The following is an 18,515-nucleotide window of genomic DNA, read 5'->3' on the forward strand; positions in this document are numbered from 1 at the left end:
TTATGGGTTGTTTAAGAATGCATGTGTTATCAAACATGTCTAAACTAAATTTCATATGATCGATTGCTCCTGTGTCAACTATTAAAACATGCTCATTAACAGATAAGGAAGATTCGGAAGTCTTAGTGGCAGATAAGGTACATGATGCGAAGTTAACTGCAAAACCATATGACTCGACTGAAGATGCTTTTGATGACTGCATTATCTTCACAAGCTTCTTTTAAAGAGAAGAAAAAACCCGAGGATCATCAACATTATTTGCACAAGCAACATTTTGTGAACCAGAAGTAGACCGAATTTCAAAATCTAGAGGTGAGCTACCAAGAATTCCATCAGAAGTATTATCTTGAACAGAGCTCGCAATCTCTGATAATCGTGAAACTTATTTCCTTGAGTACTCTGACTTTTGCTTCCTTTATACCACTCCGGATAGCCAACAATTTTGAAGCAGACATCCTTAGTATGACCTTTCATCTTGCAGTGATCACAAAACCTATCATGTTTCAGCTTCTTAAAAGAATCTCTATAGTCTCTCCGCTCACCAGCAGAACCAAAAGAAACTCTATTACATTGATGATTGTGAATAGACAATAGTGCACTCATTTCTGAAGAATGAGAAACCAGATTTAGAGCACCTTGCATCTCAATTTGTTGAAGTAAATTATAGGCTCTATTAACAAATGGTAGAGGGTCCATACTCAACAAATTGATCTTAGCTTGATCATAGTCCTTATTAAGACCAATAATCAATCACTAGTAGAAAAAACCCTTGTTGCAGCCCCCTTGTTGCAGCGTACATGTATTAATACGCTTCAACAAGCAGTAGGTCAACGCGGGTCAAACCCTTTAAAGGGTTATTGCAGCGTACAAATTAATAGCCCCCTGCAAAAGAGCTTTTTGCAGCGTACATATTAAAAGCTCCTGCAATAGCTAGATACTGTTGCAGCGTACATGTTATTGTTGAAGGAAATAATGCCCTTGGTCCAAGTATGCATTCTATGATAAGTCTAATAAATGCGGTTCAGTATTAATTAACAAGTTAATAATTCAGTGAGATCAAGTGAGCTGAATGCCTAGCGAGAGGCCGCTTCAGTTCAAGTGGAATTAATGATATTAATCCACAACTTACTCTTGACTGAACCCGTAGGGTCACACAAATAGTACGTAAACGGATCAAGTATTTAATGGCATTAAATACTCTATCTATGGATATTCGGAATCGACGGATCTTGGTTTCAGTGGGAGCTGAGATCGTCACAGGCAAGAAATGAATACTCCGGAAACGATGATATTACCGGAAACGGAAATATGGATCGTATCGGAAATATAAATATTATCCAAGTCGTAGATGTTGCCGGAAACGGAAACATGGTACGTATCGGAAAATATTATCGGAAATGGAAATATTACCAGAATCGGAAATATTGCCGGAAACGGAAATATTGTCAGAATCGGAAATATTACCGGAATCGGAAAATAATTCCGGAAACGGAAATATTAAATATTTGTTCGAAACGGAAATTAATTCCGGAATCGGAAATGTTAAATATTGTTCGTATCGGAAATGAATTCCGGAATCGGAAATTTAATCGGAAGCGTATCGTACGAATAAGCATCGGACGAGGCCTGCCGGACGAGGGCCCAGCACGAAGCCAGGCCATCGCCCAGCAAGCCAAGCGCGCCACACAAACAGCCACGCCAGGCCCAGCGCAAGGCCAGGCCCAGCAGGCCGTGGCAGCGCGCACAGCGCGCGCAGCGCGCGCGGGTGCTTGCGTGGGCTTGTGGCTCGCGCAGGCCTCGCTGCGTGGGCTGCTGCTCGCACGCACGCATGGGCGGCCCATCGAGGCTGCCGTGTGTGTGTGCGTAAGTGTTTGTGTTCGTGCACGTTTCCTAAAACGTGCAGAGTTCGGTTAATGATTAAATTCCTAATTCTATTTGATAAATTAATTAAATTAGAGTTCTTGTAGGATTCTAGGTTTAATTAATTTGTATCTGAATAGGATTCCAATTCCCTTTCCATAACCCTATAAATATGTGGCCTGGGTTCACAATTTATAACGAGTTTTCAAAGTATTCAAAGTGAGTTTTTGAGAGAAAAATTCAGCCACACATCTTGCTCAAAAGTGCCGAAAATTCTAGTACCTTAAGGGCGATTCTAGTTGGTCAATCTTAAGGCGGATCCGGACGTGCTGTGGACTATCTACGGAGGGACGACACTTGGAGTCCTAAAGACTTGTTCTTGCTCGGTTCGGGCGCAGCTAGGGAGGGCACGCAACAAAGAGTATGCATCTAAATTATGCTATATGATTATGTGTAAATAATATGTAATCCTGGGTTAATGGTTGTTTCCGCATGATTTATGTAATATCATATGTATCATAACCTAACAGTGGTATCACGAGCCCCTTATTATTTTCATAATCTAAATTGCATAAACATGGTTAAATATTACAAATTTGCAAGAATCAAAAGGGGTGATTAATTTTCGTAATTGTTAATTAATTGCAAATTGCGTTTATTTAATTATACGTACGCAGTTTTTCGGCAGTTTCTTCGTTACTCATCCAAATCGAGTGATTTTTGTGTCAATTCCGCATGTAAAAGGCATTCTAAAATTTTGACAAAAATAGTGTTTTACTGCCGAACCCAGAATTCTCAAATTCGAAGCCTAACTATGACTTTTCGAAGGTTTTAGTTTTTCGAATGCAAAAATTTCGTAAATTTAAGATGTTAAATTAAATATTTGCGATTCTTGTTGATAAATCTTGAATTTTTGATTGACCTACTGCATATGTTTAACAAGTTTGAATGCCTAGTCTTGTTAATTATGCAATCTAATTTGTAATTATGATTAATTTGTTGAAAATTAGAATAATTTAGAATTAATTTGATTTTCATAATTAATTGTAATTTAATTAGAAACCTATGATTAAAAACCACCATAAAAATTGTAAATTTATGATAAATTTTAAATTTTTATGACCTAGACTTGAATCCATAACAATCGGAAATCAATTGGATAATAAATTTTCGATTTTTCGCCCTAAAATTATGAAATTAATAATATTTATTAATTTGTCATTAATTTTATAAATTTTAAATTTTTTATGCGATTCGTTCATATAACTTGCACGCACAAAGCAATGGACGCTTCGTGTTACCCTTAAGGGGTGTTGTATAATGCGGGCATGCAACGACGAGCAAGGGAGCTCGTCGCCCGTGCGGCACGAATGCAATGAGCAAGGGCGTAGTGCACGAGCACAAGGCAGCAGCCCTGCCTTGTGTCGTGGGCCACGAGCAATGGACGAATGGGCATGGGCGAAGGGCGAGCCAAGGCAGTCGCGTGTGGGCAGCAAGCGAGCTGCGCCACAACGCGCACTGCCTCGCGCGCAGCGAGCGCAAGCTCGCGTGCCACGAGCGCTGCGCCCAGCGTCGCTCGCGCGCACAGCGAGCGATGTCGCGCGCCAAGCGAGCGATGGCTCGCGCGCACTGCAAGCGATGGCTCGCGTGCGACGAGCGCTGGCGCGCGCGCAGCAAGCACCACAGCGTGCGATGGCTTGCGATGGAGATGCAGCAGCTATGCGACGAGCGCATGGGCTGCGCGCACATGGCCAGCGATGGCTGTGTGCGTGCGGCCCATGGGCGTGCAATGCGTAGGGTGTTTGCGTTACGATTAGATCGTTTTGAATGTTTAATTTGAAAATTTCAGTTCACGTAATTTTAATTAATTTTAAAATTAATAATTTAAATTATTTTCTTGGATTTTTAATTTTGAATATTGTAATTATAATAAATGTTATTTATTCTAATTATTTTACTAAAATTAAAATCATGAATTAATTTAAATAACGACTGAAATTAAATTAAACTTTTTGGATTCAATTATAAATTTATATGAGCTTTAAATTTTAATTAAATTTGTATGTTTCCGGTTAGACTAGAAATACATTTTTATGTTTAAAATTAGTAAAGCATATGATTTTATTGGTTTAAGTGGGAGCGTTTTTTAGTCATAAACTCTTGATTAGGTCTACAAATCCTTAAGGTTAAAACAACTTGATTAGAATTAATAAGGACTGAATAATTGGTAGATTATTGGTGCCCTTGATTAATTGCTGCAAATATTTACGTGATGCATAATGTGTTTTACTAACCAGCTAAGTGGGCCATTCATGATAATGAATGGGTGAATGGTATATATTGTATATGTACTGTTTTGCAGGTTATGAAGTGACTAGTATGGCCCAAATAGGATAGAAAATATGGTCTGCGTACCATTAATTTGAATGTAATTGGTCTAAAGAACCAAAGTTATTTTTCAATTCAAATATGGTCTGCGTACCATCAAATAGTTGTAATTAGTTATAGCTTATCCTATTTGAAGAAAATGGTGCCTCCCACGGAGATTTTCAAGACGGACTTTGAAGTTAAAGCTTCAAGATGAAGTCGGGCCATACTAGATCACAAATATCTTATGCATGTTTTAAGTTATTTATTGCTTTTAAATATGTCTTAAAATGCATGAGATCAAAAGCTTGATTATGTTGCATGATTAAGGATTTTAGTTCACTTAAAATCTAACCAACATAGTAAGAGCCTTAAGTTCCAAACTTAAAAATTGAGTTAAAAGGTGCCATGCCAAAATATACACTTGCTTGGATATCCTTTACATCAATCTAGTAATAGTTTTCGCTCAGCGAGGTGTTACTTATTGGTCCTAAAGGGGCAAGGTACACAAATAATTGTGAGTACATGTTAGTTTTGGTGAAACTCAACGATATAAGTAAGGAGTCCTTTTATGTCGTGGCAAAATCGATAGGTTTACCTAATAAGTTCTTAGACGTACCTATCAACCAAGAATAGTTTCTAGACTATTAGCAAAAGGCTTTTGCTTACCTAAGATGTTCTAGGATTAAGTCGACAAACTGTGCTTAGTTCTTCAATGATTTTAGGATCTTGGAATCATTTTATTCACACCTGCCGGAACACATAATTTGAATAAAATGCTTAATAAACATTGAATTATGCATGTATGCTAGAATTTAAGTTTATTAAGAGAAACTGTGAATGGTTATTTATTTGTTTATTCTTTTCAATTGTAGTTTTTAATATGGCAAACAACAATTCATTCAACATTCGATCAATTCTCGAAAAGGAGAAGTTGAACGGGAAAAACTTCCTTGGCTGGCAAAGGAACTTGCAAATAGTTCTTATGCAGGAAGAAAAGGAGTATGTCCTAGATGAGGCGATGCCCGAAGCTGCAGGCGACGGGGTCACTCAGGCAGCCCTCAATCGTTGGATTGATGCCAACAAGGATGTGAAATGTCTAATGCTCGCCACCATGAGTGCGGATCTGCAGAAAACGTTCATCAACTCAGATGCTTTCACAATCATCAGTGAGTTGAAGAACATGTTCCAAGATCTGGCTCGAGTCGAAAGATTCGAGACTCATAGGCAAATTCTTGAGACCAAACTTAAGAAAGGCGAGCCCGTAAGTCCACATGTTCTCAAAATGATTGGACTCATTGAGAATATGAGTCGGCTAGATCAGCAATTTTCTCAGGAAATGGCTATAGACACCATCCTCCATTCTCTTCATAGCGGGTATGATCAGTTCAAACTGAACTACAGTATGAATAGTCTGGACAAAACGCTCACTGAGCTTCACGGTATGCTGAAGACCGCTGAAAAGACGCTCAAAAGTGATAAGCAGGATGTGCTTATGGTGCGTGGGGGCAAGTTCAAGAAATCTGGAAAGAAGAGGAATGCTAAGAAAGGTGGCAACAAGGCCAGCCCAACTAAGCAAACTGGCGCCAAATCTGTAAAGAGGAAGGTCAGTCAACCCACTTCTGAATCCGAATGCTTCTACTGCAAGAAGAAGGGGCATTGGAAGAGAGATTGCTTGAAGCTAAAGGAAGATCAGAAGAACGGAACAGTCGTTCCATCTTCAGGTATTTTCGTTATAGACTGTATACTTGCTAATTCAACTTCTTGGGTATTAGATACAGGTTGTGGCTCACACTTATGTTCCAATCCACAGGGACTAAGAAGAAGTAGAAAGTTAAGCAAGGGTGAAGTCGACCTACGAGTGGGAAATGGAGCACGGATTGCTGCATTAGCTGTAGGAACTTACTATTTGTCGTTGCCCTCTGGGCTAGTTTTGGAACTGGAAGAATGTTTCCATGTTCCAAGTCTTACTAAAAACATCATTTCAGTTTCTTGCTTAGATGCTAAGGGATTTTCCTTTTTAATAAAAGACAATAGTTGTTCGTTTTATTTTAAAGAGATGTTTTATGGATCTGCTAGATTAGTCAATGGACTTTATTTATTAGATCACGACAAACAAGTATATAACATAAATACCAAAAAGGCCAAAAAGAATGATTCAGATCTCACCTATCTGTGGCATTGTCGATTAGGCCATATAAACTTGAAATGCTTAGAAAGTCTTCAAAAGGAAGGAATTCTAGAACCATTTGACTTAGAGGATTATGGTAAATGCGAATCATGTTTACTTGGCAAAATGACAAAGCAACCTTTCTCTAAAGTTGGAGAAATAGCAAATGAACTATTGGGTTTAATCCATACAGATGTATGTGGACCAATGAGTACAAATGCTAGAGGTGGTTTCAGCTACTTTATCACTTTCACTGATGACTTCAGTAGGTATGGTTATGTCTACCTAATGAAGCATAAGTCTGAATCCTTTGACAAATTCAAGGAATTTCAGAGTGAAGTAGAGAATCAATTAGGCAAGAAGATTAAGGCACTGCGGTCTGATAGAGGCGGTGAATATCTGAGCTATGAATTTGATGACCATCTGAAAGAATGTGGAATTCTATCAGAGTTGACTCCTCCTGGAACACCACAATGGAACGGTGTGTCGGAACGGAGGAACAGAACCTTGCTAGACATGGTCAGGTCAATGATGGGTCAGGCCGAACTTCCATTAGAATTTTGGGGACATGCACTAAATACAGCTGCACTCACTATAAATAGAGCTCCGTCTAAAGCTGTCGAAAAGACTCCATACGAATTATGGTTTGGAAAGCCTCCAAATGTGTCTTTTCTTAAGATTTGGGGATGTGAAGTATACGTCAAACGATTAATTTCAGACAAACTTCATCCAAAATCTGACAAATGTATCCTTGTGGGCTATCCAAAGGAAACAAAGGGGTATTACTTCTACAATACATCTGAGAACAAGGTGTTTGTTGCTCGAGATGGTGTCTTTTTGGAGAAGGATCACATTTCCAAAATGACAAGTGGGAGAAAAGTAGACCTCGAAGAAATTCGAGTCGAACAACAAACTCTAGAGAATGCTCAAGATGACATTCAGGATGAAACTCAGAGATCTTTAGAAGAATCTGGTGAGAATCATGGTCAATCTAGAAATGTTACCCCGCGTAGATCGCAAAGATATAGATCTCAACCGGAAAGGTACTTAGGTATTTTGACGAACGAGAGCTATGACGTTCTATTACTTGAAAGTGATGAACCTGCGACTTACAAACAAGCTATGACGAGCCCTAGCTCCAAGCAATGGCAAGAAGTCATGCAATCTGAATTAGACTCCATGTCTGAAAACCAAGTATGGGATTTGGTCGATTTGCCAGATGGCTATCAAGCCATTGGAAGCAAATGGGTTTTCAAACTGAAAAAGGACAAGGATGGGAAACTTGAAGTTTTCAAAGCTAGATTGGTTGCAAAAGGTTACAGGCAAGTCCACGGTGTGGATTACGATGAAACCTTTTCACCAGTTGCAATGCTAAAGTCTATTCGGATAATGTTAGCAATCGCTGCATATTACGATTACGAAATATGGCAGATGGATGTCAAAACTGCTTTCTTAAACGGCGTTTTAACAGAAACTGTGTTTATGACACAGCCTGAAGGTTTTGAGGATCCAAAGAATGCTAAAAAGGTATGCAAGCTAAAGAAGTCAATCTACGGATTGAAGCAGGCATCCAGGAGCTGGAATATACGTTTTGATGAAGCAGTCAGTGACTTTGGTTTCATCAAGAACGCAGACGAATCTTGTGTATACAAGAAGGTCAGTGGGAGCAAAATTGCTTTCCTAGTATTATATGTCGACGACATATTACTTATCGGAAATGACATTCCTATGTTGAACTCTGTCAAGATTTGGCTTGGGAAATGTTTTTCGATGAAGGATCTAGGAGAAGCACAGTACATATTGGGCATCAAGATTTACAGAGATAGATCTAAAAGGATGATTGGACTTAGTCAAAGCACTTATATCAATAAGGTGCTTGATAGGTTCAAGATGGCGGACTCCAAGCGAGGCTACCTACCCATGTCTCATGGAATGACTCTAAGCAAGACTCAGTGCCCAAAAACACTTGATGAGCGTAGACGAATGAATGGGATTCCATATGCATCATTAATTGGTTCAATAATGTATGCTATGATATGTACAAGCCCGGATGTTGCGTACGCACTCAGTGCTACGAGCAGATACCAGTCAGACCCAGGAGAGGCGCATTGGACTGCTGCCAAGAACATTCTGAAGTACCTGAAAAGGCACAAAGATGACTTCCTGGTCTATGGTGGAGATGATGAATGAATTGTTAAAGGCTATACGGACGCAAGTTTCCAAACCGACAAAGATGATTTCAGATCACAGTCTGGGTTTGTCTTCTGCCTCAACGGAGGAGCAGTAAGCTGGAAAAGTGCTAAGCAAAGCACCATTGCGGATTCTACAACTGAAGCGGAGTACATTGCTGCACATGAAGCAGCAAAGGAAGCTATATGGCTAAGGAAGTTCATAGGTGAACTTGGTGTAGTCCCCTCCATTAAAGGACCAATAGCCCTGTATTGTGACAATAACGGAGCTATTGCACAGGCAAAAGAGCCTAGACACCACCAGAGAGTCAAGCATGTACTTCGTAGATTTCACCTTCTACGAGAGTTCGTTGAAAGAAAAGAAGTCGAGATAAGCAAAATTGGAACTGATGACAACATATCAGATCCATTAACTAAACCTCTGCCGCAGGCGAAGCACAACTCGCACACTGCAGCTATGGGAATCAAGCATATTGGAGAATGGCTTTGATGTCTCTGTTTAATGTTTTAAAGTTTTAGAGTTTAAATCTTTGTAAAACATTATTGGTTAATCATTCACAATAAATGAAAAGAATTCATTTTTCCATTTAATTTGTGGTTTATTAAATGATGAGTCCCTTCAATTTGACGATATATTCAAGATAGACTGTCAGGACCAGTCCTGTGACTAAGAAATGTCTATCAAGTGAACTTGAATGTCAAAGGTTGAAAATGGTCACTAGTCGGAGTTTTCTATAAAATTGGACGCATAGAAAACGTTAGACGATTAGAATGCAAGATGACTAGTAGTTCTGTTTCTTGAACTATGTGGACATGGCAATGTCATAATCATTTGCATAGATACTTACTTTGGGAAGACTAGTATCGGACAAGACCTATGAAACTTTACTGTAAGAGATGAAAGTCTGTCATAAGTAAATTTCATTAAATTATTAGACACTAAATCCTCAATACCTGAGTGATTTGAGATTACTTGTTTGAGAACTGGTTGCTTTGACGTTGACCAACCGTCGCACCGTAAAAGGAGGCTATAAAGGCAACGCTCAGGTAATCACCTATCAAACGAAGTCTAATCTCAAGATCGCAAGATTGGGATTGTCCTCCCATAAATCGGGATGAGATGCTTAAAAGTTGTACAAGGCCACTCGGAGAGCTAGAAACTGTGAAATGCATGGCCGTGCTCGGATGAATCATAGGCTATGATTATCTGTTTATTTGATCAGTTGAACTCTGAAACCGAGGAACACCTCTGGACATAATAAGGATGACAACTCTTACCTTATGTTCAAGAGCAAGCATCGAGCGACAAAGGAATTAGGAAATGCACACTTGTCCCTAAGGACAAGTGGGAGACTGAAGGAAATAATGCCCTTGGTCCAAGTATGCATTCTATGATAAGTCTAATAAATGCGGTTCAGTATTAATTAACAAGTTAATAATTCAGTGAGATCAAGTGAGCTGAATGCCTAGCTAGAGGCCGCTTCAGTTCAAGTGGAATTAATGATATTAATCCACAACTTACTCTTGACTGAACCCGTAGGGTCACACAAATAGTACGTAAACGGATCAAGTATTTAATGGCATTAAATACTCTATCTATGGATATTCGGAATCGACGGATCTTGGTTTCAGTGGGAGCTGAGATCGTCACAGGCAAGAAATGAATACTCCGGAAACGATGATATTACCGAAAACGGAAATATGGATCGTATCGGAAATATAAATATTATCCAAGTCGTAGATGTTGCCGGAAACGGAAACATGGTACGTATCGGAAAATATTATCGGAAATGGAAATATTACCAGAATCGGAAATATTGCCGGAAACGGAAATATTGTCAGAATCGGAAATATTACCGGAATCGGAAAATAATTCCGGAAACGGAAATATTAAATATTTGTTCGAAACGGAAATTAATTCCGGAATCGGAAATGTTAAATATTGTTCGTATCGGAAATGAATTCCGGAATCGGAAATTTAATCGGAAGCGTATCGTACGAATAAGCATCGGACGAGGCCTGCCGGACGAGGGCCCAGCACGAAGCCAGGCCATCGCCCAGCAAGCCAAGCGCGCCACACAAACAGCCACGCCAGGCCCAGCGCAAGGCCAGGCCCAGCAGGCCGTGGCAGCGCGCACAGCGCGCGCAGCGCGCGCGGGTGCTTGCGTGGGCTTGTGGCTCGCGCAGGCCTCGCTGCGTGGGCTGCTGCTCGCACGCACGCATGGGCGGCCCATCGAGGCTGCCGTGTGTGTGTGCGTAAGTGTTTGTGTTCGTGCACGTTTCCTAAAACGTGCAGAGTTCGGTTAATGATTAAATTCCTAATTCTATTTGATAAATTAATTAAATTAGAGTTCTTGTAGGATTCTAGGTTTAATTAATTTGTATCTGAATAGGATTCCAATTCCCTTTCCATAACCCTATAAATATGTGGCCTGGGTTCACAATTTATAACGAGTTTTCAAAGTATTCAAAGTGAGTTTTTGAGAGAAAAATTCAGCCACACATCTTGCTCAAAAGTGCCGAAAATTCTAGTACCTTAAGGGCGATTCTAGTTGGTCAATCTTAAGGCGGATCCAGACGTGCTGTGGACTATCTACGGAGGGACGACACTTGGAGTCCTAAAGACTTGTTCTTGCTCGGTTCGGGCGCAGCTAGGGAGGGCACGCAACAAAGAGTATGCATCTAAATTATGCTATATGATTATGTGTAAATAATATGTAATCCTGGGTTAATGGTTGTTTCCGCATGATTTATGTAATATCATATGTATCATAACCTAACAATTGTACCCTGCAACAAGTCCGTGTAACAAAATTTGTTTGCTGCAATAATATTATTGTTGAATAATTTAATTCATTTAACTAAAATATCTATCTCAAAATTTTAGAGTTCCCCGCGCTCAACTCCAAGCTCCTTCCCTCAATTTTCAATTCCTTGCGTCGCCGACGAACTCAGAGCTTGCTCGGTCCTGCGTCGTCGTCGAACTCATCTTGCTCGGATCCGCCGTCACTCTCCTCGCCAATGAGTTTCTTTTCTCGCCTCCTCGCCCCCGTAGCGTCCTATACGTTCTCCGCGCTGAACCACGACTGACATAGTCACTGAAAACTCAGCTAGCTCGGCCGGTGGTTCTAAGAAAGAACGGTCTGTTCTCCGGTGCTTGCTCGGCCGTCACTCCTCGCCACAAAAGTAATTTTCTTCCTGTCCCCTTTTTATTTTCTTTTTTAGAATTAGGGTTTGTACAATTCTGTTTTTTTTTTTGTTTGTTTTTTTGGCTAGTTGTTCAATTCGTTCTTTGCACTTAATTTGTGAAGATCGTACTGCCTGCAGGGATCTATCATCGTGCTTGTCTGGATTTACCAACTGCATTAAGATATTGATATATCTAATTATCTTCATGAAGTTTCTCCTTTTCCTCGTTTGAAAGTCTGAGGCCAGCTCATAGGAAGTCATAATTTCTGTATCTTTGGTAATTGAAAAGTTCAATTTTTGGCATTATTTAGGAATTATAGATAAATTACAAGTTGGTATGTAATTTGAATGCAATTTGAAGTAAATTTGAAGCTTTGATTTTGGAACTCTTCTTTTCTACTCACCTTTTTGGTTTTTCTTTTGTTTGTATTATCTGATAATTTAATTGTAAAGTCAATGAAAATGCTTGCTGGAATATCTGTAACCCTTTTGGATTAAATTCATTGACTTCATGGTAATACGCTGACACTTAACTGATGTTTTATAATTTTGATACCAATTGAACATGCAGGAGTTTGAGCAGTTTCTTATTTTGTGATTTTTTGAAAATGCAGGCTTCTATTTTGCTGTTGACATCAGCAGTTGCAAGGCTTATTTTGCGACTTAATCTTCAGCCTCCTGAATTTGTTACTGGTACTTATTATTTTGAGTTGGTCTTATGAAGTATTACATTTACATTTACTCTCTTTCGCCTAGTTACAATCAGATCTGTCTGTTCTTTTAGATTTTGAGTTAGCGCTCCCTAGTCAAATCCTATTCTGCTATGGTTCCAGCTAGCCTCTTGCTTGTAGCCTTGTACGGGATAAGAAAAGGTAGAGTTCCCCAAAAACCATTCGCAAAATAATCGATTTCTGTGCCTGGAAGTCTACGATTACTCATTGGCACCAACTTTGCGTCTACTGGTTCGGGTTACGCCGAGAGAACAGCCAGCTTATATGTAAAGTTTCAATCTTTCCATGCAAAACCTTGTTAACTCATAAAACTTAACTTTAATGTTGAAGACTGACTTTGTTGGGTTTGCAACCACAGAGGGCGGTATCTCTTACGCAACATTTGGGGTACTACAAGGAGTACCAGTGTAAGGTGACAAAATTGGTGGGGATTGAGAAAGCAAAAGGGATGTTCTCAGCTGGAATTCATCTTCTCAGTGCTGGAAATAGTGATTATCTTCAGAATTACTACATCAATACTTATATCTACATACATTATACACCTGATCAGTTTGCTGATCTTCTTAGACATCCTTCTCTAACTTTGTCCAAGTCTCTCTCTCTCTCCTAAATCTCCTCATTTCACAATTTAAATGCATACTGAAATTAGATAAGGAATTTTAAATCCACTTCTCTAACTTTGTCCAGGCCATATCCATCTGTTTGTCCACTTCTCTAACTTTGTCCAGGCCATATCCATCTGTTTGTCTAACTCTGAAGCACTGTTACTGTTAGTTATCATTATTTAATGGCTGCTGATAATACTCTGCTCTCCTACAACAACTACACCTCCCTCAACTTCATCATCTTCTTCTTCATCAATAACCAAACTCTGTCTTCTTGAATTGCCCCTGCTCCTTCCAAACATCACAACATCATCTTCTTCAACCCCATCCAGATTATCACTCATTTCGAATTCTAAGCAAAGCTACAAACAAAATGAATTGTTAATAAATTGAGGGAAAAAAAGTCTGATTTGTGATGGTATTATACTATTAGTATTCAATTTGGTTCATTTTTTACTCTATTGATATAGCTTTTGTGATTTGATGCCTATCACATAAGATATTGCCCTGCCTTTTCTTGTACCTACTCTATGAGTTCTTCTGTATATCTGTGAATGAGAGATTTATATTTGCTCGTTGTCATTGTGAAGTTCTTTAAGCGCTCGGTGGATCAGTATGAGAGTGACTTGCAGTCTGTGGTCCAATCTCTTTCACTTTCTATGGATGTAAAGGAGCTTCAGCTTGTTAAATCTAGTCTATGCTATGGAAATTGTATTAGCTTAACTAGCGCATCTTTTGCTCGGAAAAATTACCTACTTTCCTCGGCAGGTGAAGTCCACCCTATTCTCCGTCAATCTTCGCCGCGGCGGGTAAATTTCTTCCCTGTCCCTCTTCATTTTTTTTTCAGAATTAGGGTTTGTTCTTTAATTATTTTTTTTGTGGACAAAAGTCGTGTTATTGAGCCTGCTGAAACTTCGAAAGAGGACCTTTTAGTGGTAATCAGCACTTGTTTCCCAGTTGTTTTCAATAAGTTTTTATGTCTCCCTCTCTTGTCACTTCACAATAATGCAATGACAATTATTTGCTGCCCTGACCCTGCAAGCAGCTGTTGGTCCATTGCCTCTTGAGTAATTTCTAATTGGGAGTTCAATTGTTTACAGGTGCATCCAGAGAAGTACCTGGATAGTCTTCAAAGCAGCTCGACTGTTGCTCAAATTGTGGAGGTATATCAGAAATCGTAGAAACTAGTCACACTATTTGGATTATATTTAGGAGTTAGAGCATTATGAATTTTGACTGTTACTCAAAAGCCAAAACCTCTAACGATTTTTTTGAACATCCTCTGCTTTCTTTAGTCTTGACTTTGTTTAAAGAATTCATTGCCCATGCTCCCCAGATAGATCATGGTAATGGGTGGGAATTTTGAAAATAATTGCTTGGTAGTTGAGAAAGCCGATTTATTACTGAAAGATTAGACACCCCTCTTCATTTCTTCCCTGTCCCTCTTCATTTTTTATTCAGAATTAGGGTGAGTGAAGTGATTGTCCAATGTACTTGAATTGCTTGTAATATGTGATTTCTTTATGTAAATTATTCCTTATTAATGCATATGCTAATGACTTGCTGGTTATATTTGCGTGTTTCCGAGCTTGTTATGAGGTTCTAACTAGAAAGAAAAAGGTGTGTGTTTGTTTTTTTACTGATCGAGTTAGTCTTTGTTATGTCTCCGCAGCTTTTACCAACCACTGGACCGAGGCACGAGGCGCAGTAAGATAGTGAAGCTGCTAAATAGTATTGCGTTGAACTTGGAAGACCTGATTCCTATATGCAGTTAGTTTTCCTTATAGTCTCTTGTGCTATAGGTAAATTGTGTTAAGAATGTGTCAACAGAGTTCTAAATATATTCTAATTGATTTTTTATTTCATGACCATTAGGTTGCTTGATATGTATTTGGATCCACAGAACGGTAAGGAACCAATGCTCAATGCTTCAGTTTGCCTTCTTCATAATCACTGAGAATCACTCGATCCTCGGCAAGTCCTAGAGGTATTTGACCAGGACCACGGTAATCGTTTTGTTACTACATGCAACAACATCCATTTTTCATGTTCATTTTTTCTTTGTTGCAATTCTGTATAACATTTTGATTTCAACTAGCTAATGCAATTTCATGGTATGCTAATTGAAACAGATTAGTGCATGGGGTTTATAATCTGTCGCGACTAAGAGAATCAGCAGCCACCGGATTCAAGTCTTTTCATATCCCTGTTGATTGGATGCTTGACACCGGATTCGTCAGTCAGGTGAAATTATTTTCCTACAACCATTTTCTGTTACACATCATTTTCTTGCACCCTCTCTTGTGATTTACATGATTAGTATGTTAAGTTTTAAGTTTCCAAGACTTATTACAATCTACTTATGCACATTTATGGCTTGTTTGGTCGTTATAGGTCATATTTAGGCTTAAATGAGACATTTTCGCTCCCAAATTTGAACTAAAGAACCTAAAAACTCATTTTATACTTATTATACATTTAATATGCATAGTTTTAACTTTCTAAGACTCATTCCAATATATTTATGCATATTTAAGGCTCATTGGGTCGTTATAGGTCATATTTAGGCTAAAATGGCATTTTCGATCCCAACTTTGAACTAAAGAACCTAAGGACTCATTTTTAAACCTTTTACATGATTAATATGCTTAGCTTGAAGTTTCCAAGACTCATTCCAATCTACTTATGCACATTTAAGGCTTGTTTGGTCGTTATAGGTCATATTTAGGCTAAATGAGCATTTTCGCTCCCAAATTTTAAATAAAGAACCTAAGGACTCATTTTAAACTTACTAAATGTTTTATATGCGTAGTTTTGACTTTCTAAGAATCATTCCAATCTATTTATGCACATTTGAAGCTCATTGCGTCGTTATAGGTCATATTTAGCCTAAAATGACATTTTCGCTCCCAATTTTGAACTAAATAACCTAAGGACTCATTTTAAACTTATTATATGATTAATATGCTTATTTTTAAGTTTCTAAGACTTATTCTAATCTACTTATGTACATTTAAGGCTTGTTTGGTCGTTATAGGCCATATTTAGGCTAAAATAAGGAATTTTCGCTCCCAACTTTGAAATAAAGAACCTAAGGACTCATTTTAAACTTATTACATGTTTAATATGCATAATTTTAACTTTCTAAGACTCGTTCCAATCTATTTATGCACGTTTAAGGCTCATTGAGTCGTTATAGGTCATATTTAGGCTAAAATGACATTTTCGTTCCCAACTTTGAAATAAAGAACCTAAAGAGTTATTTTAAACCTTTTACATGATTAATGCTCTTAGTTTTAACTTTCTAAGACTTATTCCAATCTATTTATGCACATTTAAGGCTTGTTTGGTCATTATAGGACATATTTAGGCTAAAATGACATTTTCGTTCCCAACTATGAACTAAAGAACATAAAGACTCATTTTAAACCTTTTACATGATTAATATGCTTAGTTTTAACTTTATAATACTCATTCCAATCTATTTATGCACATTTAAGACTCATTGGGTCGTTATAGGTCATATTTAGACATTTTCGCTCCCAACTTTGAATTAAATAACCTAAGGACTCATTTTAAACTTATTATATGATTAATATGCTTATTTTTAAGTTTCTAAGACTTATTCTAATCTACTTATGTACATTTAAGGCTTGTTTGGTCGTTGTAGGTCATATTTAGGCTAAAATGAGGCATTTTCGCTCCCAACTTTGAACTATAGAACCTAATACTCATTTTAAACTTGTTACATGTTTAATATGCATAACCTAAGGCTAGATGAGGTAATTAATTAATTTTCCTTACTCTTGATTCGTATTTTAGACTATTAGGACATTGCCATTAGTTGCTTGAATGTTAAAATGTGATATTTTTTTTGTTTTTGTAAAGGTCTATACTCCGAGGAATACGTCTTATGCTAGTGAGGAAATTGATGTGGTTCGTGAGCAATGGGCTGCAAGTATTTATTATTGGCCTAAGGGGGCTTGATCGAGTTAGTTTAGATGTTATAGAACAATCTTTTATGTTAAAATATATGCGTACGTTGAAATTGAAACATATATATATTTAAATGTATATGGTACGTGCACTTTTGTTTTGGGATATCTTCAAAACACCAATTATTGTTTTTTATATTTGTTATACAGGTTGTGATATTCTATTATTGTTGTGACAGGTTTCTATATTTGGGCAATCTAGGTATCCCTAAAACTAAAATTTTACACCCTTGTTGCAGCGTACATATATATGTACGCTACAACAAGGGTGTAAAATTTGGCAAAAAACTAGACTTGTTGCAGCGTACAAATAGATGTTTGCTGCAACAGGTTGGTTTTTTGCAGCGTACACCTATTTGTACGCTGTAACAAGTCAAGATTTTGGCCAAAATTTTGACACTTGTTGCAACGTACAGGCATATGTACGCTGCAAAAACCACTTTTCGCAGCGAACGTTGTACGCTGCAACAAGTTCAGACTTGTTGCAGGCCCCCCAGTTGCAGCATACGATGTACGCTGCAACAGGGGTCTAAAAGCCCGCTGCTATAAGGGTCTTTTCTACTAGTGAATTGAATTAATTTTTTCAATTAATCTCCCTCTAAAGTTTTTCTCAACAATCCACAACTACACCTTAACATAGCACCACAAGTACAATCAGGAAATGGCTCTAGAATTTGCAATTTATCCCAAATTTTCTTGAGTTTTTCATAGTACACAACAATCGAATCATCATTTTGTTAAATTGATATTAAATTGTTATGAATTTCATATAACTGTGGAGCATTAGAATGGCCATACCCCTCTTGCATCTCAAGCCAGAGATCTCGAGCCGAATGCAACGAAATGGTGATTCTCCATACGGTTCTTGACCAAAGTGTATGACCATTTCCGCGCCTACCGAAACTTGACATTTTCTTGACGTTCCTGACGTCAAGTATGGAGGTCGTCCGCCAACCAACACCTCCCCCTTGAGGAGGTGAAACAGTTGTTGCCGGATTCGCCTCTTAGTCAAGCAACTGTTCGACTTCCAAAGCCGACCACTTGCATCATACAAAACTTAGACCGACCATAGGTTGAGAACTTTGCATGTCGCATTCATATTCATGCTAGTGTGACAACGTGCTATTTGTGCATTGTGTGGCCGTCTTTGCACTAACCTCAAGTTCTAGCTTTTCCAAAACCATTAGCCTCCAACTAGGAAACCTAACCCCTAGGAGCATCATTCAAACCTCATGCATCTAAAATCGTCGATTTAGGGTCTTTTAGAAGTGCCACTCCATTTGATTCAAAACCCCTAAACACGCAAATACCAAATTTCAAATTCCAAATTCAAAACCCAATCCAACGGCGTCATAATGCCGGATTTTCAAGTCCAGTTTCAAATTCCAAATTCAAAATTCAATCCAACA

The 18,515-nt window shown here is 38.4% G+C and overlaps 1 protein-coding gene across 1 annotated transcript; it reads left to right on the forward strand.

The window, feature by feature from the left end:
• The first annotated feature begins 12,231 nt into the window (after positions 1-12,231).
• Positions 12,232-13,116, forward strand: LOC130464179 (GDSL esterase/lipase At3g53100-like). Its single transcript, XM_056833636.1, has 3 exons — positions 12,232-12,255; positions 12,390-12,488; positions 12,865-13,116. The coding sequence occupies exons 1-3, from the start codon at positions 12,232-12,234 to the stop codon at positions 13,114-13,116; spliced, it is 375 nt and encodes a 124-aa protein (XP_056689614.1).
• Positions 13,117-18,515: the final 5,399 nt, after the last annotated feature.

This window comes from Spinacia oleracea, chromosome 1 (genome assembly GCF_020520425.1).
Source record: "Spinacia oleracea cultivar Varoflay chromosome 1, BTI_SOV_V1, whole genome shotgun sequence".
Classification (NCBI taxonomy): Eukaryota; Viridiplantae; Streptophyta; class Magnoliopsida; order Caryophyllales; family Amaranthaceae; genus Spinacia; species Spinacia oleracea.

Bases quoted from the DNA above. Each gene is read 5' to 3' on its own strand.
- LOC130464179 (XM_056833636.1), top strand. From the start codon at position 12,232: ATGAAAATGCTTGCTGGAATATCT. The intron at 12,256-12,389 runs GTAACCCTTTTG...TTGAAAATGCAG, and splicing joins AAATGCTTGCTGGAATATCT to GCTTCTATTTTGCTGTTGAC. The intron at 12,489-12,864 runs GTCTTATGAAGT...TTGCAACCACAG, and splicing joins GTACTTATTATTTTGAGTTG to AGGGCGGTATCTCTTACGCA.